Source organism: Dipodomys merriami, unplaced genomic scaffold, assembly GCF_024711535.1.
Source record: "Dipodomys merriami isolate MVZ:Mamm:240054 unplaced genomic scaffold, mDipMer1.0.p SCAF_146, whole genome shotgun sequence".
In the NCBI taxonomy this organism is placed as follows: domain Eukaryota; kingdom Metazoa; phylum Chordata; class Mammalia; order Rodentia; family Heteromyidae; genus Dipodomys; species Dipodomys merriami.
In genome coordinates this window covers 535,467-543,076 of record NW_027202782.1, presented here as the reverse complement: position 1 = coordinate 543,076, position 7,610 = coordinate 535,467, and the positions used below count along the sequence as shown (strand labels likewise).

Below are 7,610 nucleotides of genomic sequence, written 5' to 3'. Positions count from 1 at the left end.
GGAGCTTTTTTTTTTCCCTTTCTTTCCTTTTTTTTTTTTCCTTCTTCTTCTTTGGCCGTGGCTTATTAACCATTTGAAACAAACCATTGCATCTGATTGCAGAGAGAAAAAAAGAAATAGCCAAGTGTCTCTATATCTGGATGTCTACAAATTAAGAGAGGGAGAGACAGCGAGATCTAGCTGCTCGATAAGACCGAGCGATCCAGGCCAGACGCCTGGGCTCTCTCTCTCTTTTTTTTTTTTTCTTCCTGCACCCGCCCCGTGCCTTCGCCGAGGCTTTTGCCGGCCTCCTTCCTCCGCACACCCCCACGGGCCGCTGGCAAAGTGGGGTGGGGAGCGAGGCCGGGGGGGCGGGGGCCGGCGCGGCGGCCGGGCCGGCGGGGCGGCCGACCATGGAAGAACAGCAGCCGGAACCTAAAAGTCAGCGCGACTCCGGCCTCAGCGCGGCGGCGGCGGCGGCGGCTGCGGCGGCCCCGGGCGGCCTCAGCCTGAGCCTCAGTCCCGGCGCCAGCGGCAGCAGCAGCAGTGATGGAGACAGCGTGCCCGTGTCCCCGCAGCCCGCGCCCCCCTCGCCGCCCGCGGCGCCCTGCCTGCCGCCCCTGGCCCACCACCCGCACCTCCCCCCGCACCCCCCGCCCCCGCCGCCGCCGCCACCGCAGCCGCAGCATCTCGCGGCGCCCGCTCACCAGCCGCAGCCCGGGGCCCAGCTGCACCGCACCACCAACTTTTTCATCGACAACATCCTGAGGCCGGATTTCGGCTGCAAAAAGGAGCCGCCACCGCCGCAGCTCCTGGTGGCGGCGGCAGGCGGAGGAGGAGGTACCGGAGGAGGAGGAGGAGGAGGTGGAGGAGGAGGAGGTGGTGGTGGAGGAGGAGGAGGACGAGGAAGCCAGATCGAGCGCGACAGAGGCCAGAATGGCGCAGGTAGAGACCCAGTCCACCCCTTGGGCACGCGGGCGCCAGGCACTGCCTCGCTCCTATGCGCCCCGGACGCGAACTGTGGCCCACCCGACGGCTCCCAGCCGGCCACCGTCGCCGGCGCGGCCTCCTCGAAAGCCGGGAATCCCGCGGCGGCGGCGGCGGCAGCGGCGGCGGCAGCGGCCGTGGCAGCGGCGGCGGCGGCGGCGGCGGCGGCAGCTAAACCCTCGGACAGCGGCGGTGGCAGTGGAGGCAGCGCGGGGAGCCCCGGCGCGCAGGGCGCCAAGTACCCGGAGCACGGCAACCCGGCCATCCTACTCATGGGATCCGCCAACGGCGGGCCCGTGGTCAAAACTGACTCGCAGCAGCCCCTGGTCTGGCCCGCCTGGGTCTACTGCACGCGCTACTCGGATCGCCCGTCCTCCGGTGAGTACCCACGCTGGGGCCGCGCGGTGCCTTCCCGCTGGGCGGCCGCCCTCAGATCTCCAAGCCGCCGCGCTGGGCACAACAAACCCAGCTTCAAGGGCTCCCACCTCTCCTGCCTGTTTTCTTCTTCCCACACCGCCTCCCCTCCCCTGGTTCCAGCCTAAACTGAATGAATTAATCCACTCTTGCGATCCTGGTTTCTGTAGCCACTCCTCAGAAGTTACAATTCCTGAGCTAGGGAGGCTTGAGGCGCGGTCTTTTGCTTTTTTGAACTTGGAGCCCGTGGAGGCTTCTTTGTGTTTTACGTTTATCAATATTACGAAAGATATAAACTTAATTTATTTTTCTTCTGCAAAAAAAAAAAGAAAGAAAAGAAAGATATTTAGAAGCTGGCCAGATGGTAGGCCTAGCAACCTGGGTTTGAAATCCACCAACCCGATCATTGTGGAGGCCGGCTTTAATCTTGGGCAGGTTAGGGCCAAAATAATCATCTTCCTCTTGTGTTCTTACAGACAAACATTATCTTTATATTTTCTGTAGTGATTCCATTTACATAGAAACAAATAGGGGGGCATACAGGATGAGGAGGGGTGGGGGGCTAACGCCATTCTCCTCTTCTAATCTTCTTGCAACAGAGTAGGTGGCGGCTTGATAGAATTCGGAAAAAGGTAGTGCCCCAGGTGCCCGTTCTCTCTGAAGCTGGAAACGTGGGAGAGGAAAGAAAGCAGGTTAGGCTCGGCAGGGCAAAGGGCAGGTGAGCCAGCCTTCTCCTAAGCTGCTTCCATGTGGGATTTCCATGGCCCAGCGGCCCTGCTCTTTCCCTCTGTCTTTTTTTCCTTCCACACGTCTGCCAGTTAGTAGATTCCTGCCAGCCAAAGGCCGGTTTTCCTCAGCTTTTCTATTACTCTTGGTCTGTGTGCCCGTCGAGCCTGGCAAACCCAAGGCCAAGAACTGCCCAGAGGAGAGGGAGTAAGGCCTGCAGGACGCTCCGGCTGGGAGAGCGCGGGAGACCAGCTGGGATAGCTGGGAAAGCAGCAGGGGCTTGATCCAGTAACTGATCAGGAGCCGAGGTCCACCGGAGGGCCCGGGCACCGCGCAGCCACGTAAGGCCTTCTTCCTGCCTGGTCTCTGGCTGCCTTGCTGCTTCGGGCCAAGCGCAGATCGATGTGCGCTATCAGCCCCCGCCATCTCGAGCCCCGTTATTGACACGTCGGGCTCCCTGAACCTCCGAAAAGCTGCTTTGATTGACTAGCCTGATGGATAGAGTGATTGAGCTGTCAGGCTGCGCAGCTCGGGCTGGCCAGGAGGCTACGATTTTATTACAAGTGTCCGTGCCTCCGCGCGCGCACACACAACACCACTCCAACATGCCCCAGACTCTCAAGGCGCAGCCTGCCCTTTCTGTGGATGTTCACATTTCCTGGGCCATCTCTGCCAGCTCGGTCAATGACTCATCTAAACCCCAGTCCTGCCCTGGAGTGGGCCTTGTCTTTGTTCCTGGATGATTTCCTTCTTGTAGGCCTGGAGACCAGATCTTTCTCCTGAATGGGCAGTTCAGGGGAATGCACCCCAATCCAGATCTGAGTTGCTGCAGTGTGCTAAACCTGGAGCCTTTGTCATAGACAGCTGGTGGCCCCGGCCCAGGCCTGCCTTCAGGATCCAGTTACCCATCTTACCCTCTGTTGCTGCATTTAGAGATGCCAGCAAAGACCCTTCTTGCTAGACAGCTTTTGATAAATCGCCCACATGATAGGGACCTGACTCCATAGGCTTTTGTAGTGGAGACAAGGCCCAGTAAGTCAATGCCAGAGACCTGGGCAAGGAAGCCAAGACACCCGCTCAGCCTTTCAATGCACAGACCAACAATTGAATCCTCTCTTGGATCGCCCCATGCCCTCCATTCTCTCTCCAGGGTTGGACCCCAAGGCAGCCCTTCTTCGGGCATAGCATTCAAGACCACAGTACAGATTTTTGTGGTCCATGTCACCGTCCTCTGTTCTTGTTTTACTTATGGAAAGGGAGTAGGATGTAGTCTTGCTAATGCTATGGGTAGAAAGAGAAAGCTAGACTTGGTTTGTTTCTGTTGCTCAGTTTCCCAGCCTGGAATGACAGAGCCTGTTCAAAGGGGAGATAGCAAGTCTGGCATGGGCAGCTGGGGAGGGCCTCATTTTCCTAACTGATACCATCCAAGAAGCAAAGCCCAGATGATGGGATAGAGCCTGCAGCCGAGTGAAGGTCTCTTCTTCCCCTTCAGAAAAGAGGCAGTGCTCTAGAAAGGGCTTCCTTTAGGCCAGAGAGAAAGAGATGGTAGAAAGAGCAGATACTAAATTCTTTGGAGCTGGCCCCTTTCGTAGAGCCTCCTCCCTGTCCCTTCTGCGGGCTATGGCAGGCTTCTGGATACGGGTAGCTAGCTTCTTGAGAACTAAGGGGGAGCCAGTTTGCAGAGCAGCTGCGCGTTTCCTCATGGCCCGTCCCCACCATTCTTCTTTCTGAATTCCCAGGGTAGGAAGAAGAGGGCTACCACTTTCAACTCCAGGCTAGGCCTAATGGGACTCCAAAATCTTAATCTTGGATTCCCACCTCCTTGGCTGGGAATCACTGTGATTTAAGTCTGTTCCCCGTTCTCCTTGAATAGGAGTGCGGATGTACCCATATCCTCGGCCACTTTTCCTCCTCTGCGGCTTCTTTGCCTATTCCGCAGATGGGAAGCAGAGACCCCAGTGGCCCAGCCAGGGGCTCTTTGATGCAAGAAGGGAGCTGGGGAATTCCCCCCTCTCCCCTTCCCTCCCCCCCCCCGCAGGGCGTCCGCGATCACCCCGGAAGCTTGGGGCGCGAAGTCCGGCCGACACTGCCATTCTCACGGTTTCCTCTGCCCTCTCCCCACCCCCACCCCCTTTTTGCCCTCGGTCCCCACCCCCTCTCCCGGCCTTCCCCGCCGCTGCAGGTCCGCGCACCAGGAAGCTGAAGAAGAAGAAGAACGAGAAGGAGGACAAGCGGCCGAGGACGGCGTTCACGGCCGAGCAGCTGCAGAGACTCAAGGCGGAGTTCCAGGCGAACCGCTACATCACCGAGCAGCGGCGGCAGACCCTGGCCCAGGAGCTCAGCCTCAACGAGTCGCAGATCAAGATCTGGTTCCAGAACAAGCGCGCCAAGATCAAGAAAGCCACGGGCATTAAGAACGGCCTGGCGCTGCATCTCATGGCCCAGGGACTGTACAACCACTCCACCACCACGGTCCAGGACAAAGACGAGAGCGAGTAGCCGGCCGGGGCCGAGAGCGGTGGGGCGGGCCGTGGCGCCCGCGCCCCCTCCTGGCACCGCCGCCGCCGCCTCGCCGGCCCCAGGCCCCGGGAAAAATCATAAGAGCAAAAGAGAGAGGAAGCAACAAGAAGAGACTGAGAGAGAGAGAGAGAGAGAGAGAGAAAGAGAGACCCGCAGAATGGACAGTCACATCGGAAGGAAAGGTTTTGGAAAAGGGAGACTCGGACAGGTGCTATGAAAAAAAAATAGGATCTATTCTTTATTCACAGTATAAGGGACGAAACTGCGATCTCCTTAAAGCTCTATCTAGCCAAACTGCTTACCACCTTGTATATATTTAATTTCAGGTAAGGAAAACAAATATGTGTAGCGATCTCTATTTGCTGGACGTTTTTATTAATCTCCTTTATTATTATTGTTATAATTATTATAATTATTATAATTATTTTATCCCCCCCTTTCCCTGTCCCTGCCTCGCTGACCCTCGACCCAGTTTCATTTTCGTTGCATTTTTTCCCCCCTCCTCTTGAATATTTTTGCTTCTCCTGCTCTGCATCGCTGGCTCTCATTTCTCTGGGACTTTTTTTTTTTTTCTTTCTTTGTGTGCGTGAGAGTGTGTTTCCTCCCGTGTCTGCCCTTTCCCTCTCCTCAAAACTCCCAGGATCCTTCTGTCTGTCTGTCTGTCTGTCTGTCTGTCTGTCCTGCCTTCCCCTCTTTCGTTTTCTGGAGACTCGTTGAGAAATACGACCCCACAGACTGCGAGACTGAACCGCCGCTACAAGCCAAAGATTTTATTATGTTCAGAAACCTGTAGTCTGAAATAAAGTGTACACTGTGCTTACGAGCGGCTGGCAGCCCTCCTCTTTTCGGGGCTTGGGAAGGGCGTGGGCCGGGCACTCTTGGGGGCCCTACACTGCATGCAGAACCTGGGTGTCTTGGTGGGGCATTAAAATTTCCGGCCCATTAAAGGTTGGGGAGACCAGAGGAGAGGGGTAGTGGCCGAGGCTGCGCAGATTTGGGTTTGGCCTCGGTCTGGAGGCTCTGGTGGGAAAGCCTGGTGTCTGATTGTGTTCCGGGGAACCCAAAGGCCGGCAAGTCCGTTTCTGACTTCAGATTTGGCTGGCTTGTGGGTTGATCTCTTTATGAGGTTGTCTGGCCCAGACAACCGAGTTTCCCACTTTTCAACCTGTCCCCCTTTCCACCAGCCTCCACCCTTCATTTTCTTCTTTTCCTTTGGTGCGGATTTTGCTAGAGGTTTTTCTCCTCCAAAGACGGAAGGCCTTTCCAGGAGGGGCCATGGTAGAGGGCTGTGTGAATCCGGGGGTTGAGTGGCTGGCTAGTTAAAAGGAGCATTGGCTGAGCTGCTGTGGTTTCAAATTCACCTCTAGGTTTGGGGGAATAATTCCGTGAGCACAGCAGTGCTCACTGGGCTCTATTCTCATACTCCTACAAAGCCAAGAAGGAGAAGGCCAAAAGACCTGGAGAGCGGTACTGAGTAGCGCCGCTTGGTTCTGCTTTGGGCCCAGAATCCCAAAGTGGGCATGGGGCTGCTTCGGAACCCCAACAAAGCCTGGCTTACTTCTTAACTCAGGAGGAGGATACATACAGAAATCCTCAGGACTATCTGGGCATCTGGAAGTCCCAACTGGAAATGTTTAGTTTCTTGCTGGTCATGTAGGCAGGTCCTGGGGTGATATATTCAGGGGCTAGGAAGGAGAGGAATTCACTCTTCAGGAATACCACCTCCCCTTTGTCTAGGATTTTTACCAATTATAAATTCTGCCTTGCTCTTCTCTCTTGTTCAGTGTGTATGCATTGTATTAGTGTATGGATGTGTGCAGGTGGCTAGGTAGATGTCCACATGTTCTTAGTGTACATATAGGGTGATGTGCACACTTTAGCGCATATAACAGAATGTCTAATTTCTGTTTTAAGTCTTTTCTGACACAAAACATTTACTTTGTGCAAATGGGTGCTGTTTTGTGTGATTGGGTGCACAAATGGGCATTGGTGAGCTCATGGGTGTGCATGTGCTCATTTTTTGTTTGCACATTGGAATGTTTGTCAAGAGTGTTTTTAGTATTCGTGCATATGTGGCAACTCTGTCTCTGTGCTTTTCCATCTGGTTTCTTTCCTGTTATTTTGGTAGGATTGATTTTTGTGAGAAATGGAAACTCCACTTTTTTTTCCTTGAAATAGTCTCCTCTAATTTGAACCAATGTTTCACTCATTTCTGACAGTGCGAGGCTCCATAGCCAGCAAGCCCCTAAGGGCCCCAATCTAAGTCCTTGCACAAGGCTTTGGGAACTTGGGGTTTAGTGCACTGGAGTGGACCCAGAAGATATATTTGGCATTGCTGTAGGTCCTTATCTGTATTGCAGTAGCTACTTTTCATCCATCTATGCCTCTCTGTCTGTCTGTTTCACTGTCTCACTGTTTTTGTACCCTCATACATAATAGGTGCACAAACAATCCTTGTGTGCAGAGAGACAGAAGCAGTGGATCGGGTCCTCTACTGGCTCTAAGCAGGGACTGTTACCCTTGGGGGAGTAGAACTTGGAATTTTCAAGTCCTACAGTCCATCTGGTTCAGCTGTCTGAGAGCTGGGACTCCTGGGCATACTTTAATCTGAAACTCTCAGAAGTCAGGAAAGGTTCCTCAAGTCCCACCTCTCCTGGCCTGCCCCCCAATACATCTGGAGGTAAGGCTAAGGATGCTCAGCTCCGCAGAAAACTTTACTCTTTTGAGTGATGAGGAACTGGGCCACCCTCATTCCTCTCTTCCCTACTGTGGGTATCTAAGCTCCCTATCCCACCAGGTTCAGAGCTGGGACAATGGAGAAGCTCTAAGTTCTCATTCTTTAAGGTTCCTCTACAGAGAGATCAGAACAAAGAGCTCTTCCCTAGAGCCCACTGGAAAGGGAGGAGGGTGGTCACCTCCTGAGGGTGTTGTTAGAGTGATAGATGTTGAGCACGATTAGTATGTAATTTGATTTTCCTTTATCT

General features: G+C 54.5%; 1 protein-coding gene across 1 annotated transcript; it reads left to right on the top strand.

The window, feature by feature from the left end:
• The first annotated feature begins 392 nt into the window (after nucleotides 1–392).
• Nucleotides 393–5,425, top strand: En1 (engrailed homeobox 1). Its single transcript, XM_070021843.1, has 3 exons — nucleotides 393–1,344; nucleotides 4,289–4,952; nucleotides 5,099–5,425. Exons 1-2 carry the CDS (start codon nucleotides 393–395, stop codon nucleotides 4,603–4,605), a joined length of 1,269 nt encoding a protein of 422 aa, XP_069877944.1. The 3' UTR covers nucleotides 4,606–4,952; nucleotides 5,099–5,425.
• The last annotated feature ends 2,185 nt before the right edge of the window (nucleotides 5,426–7,610 follow it).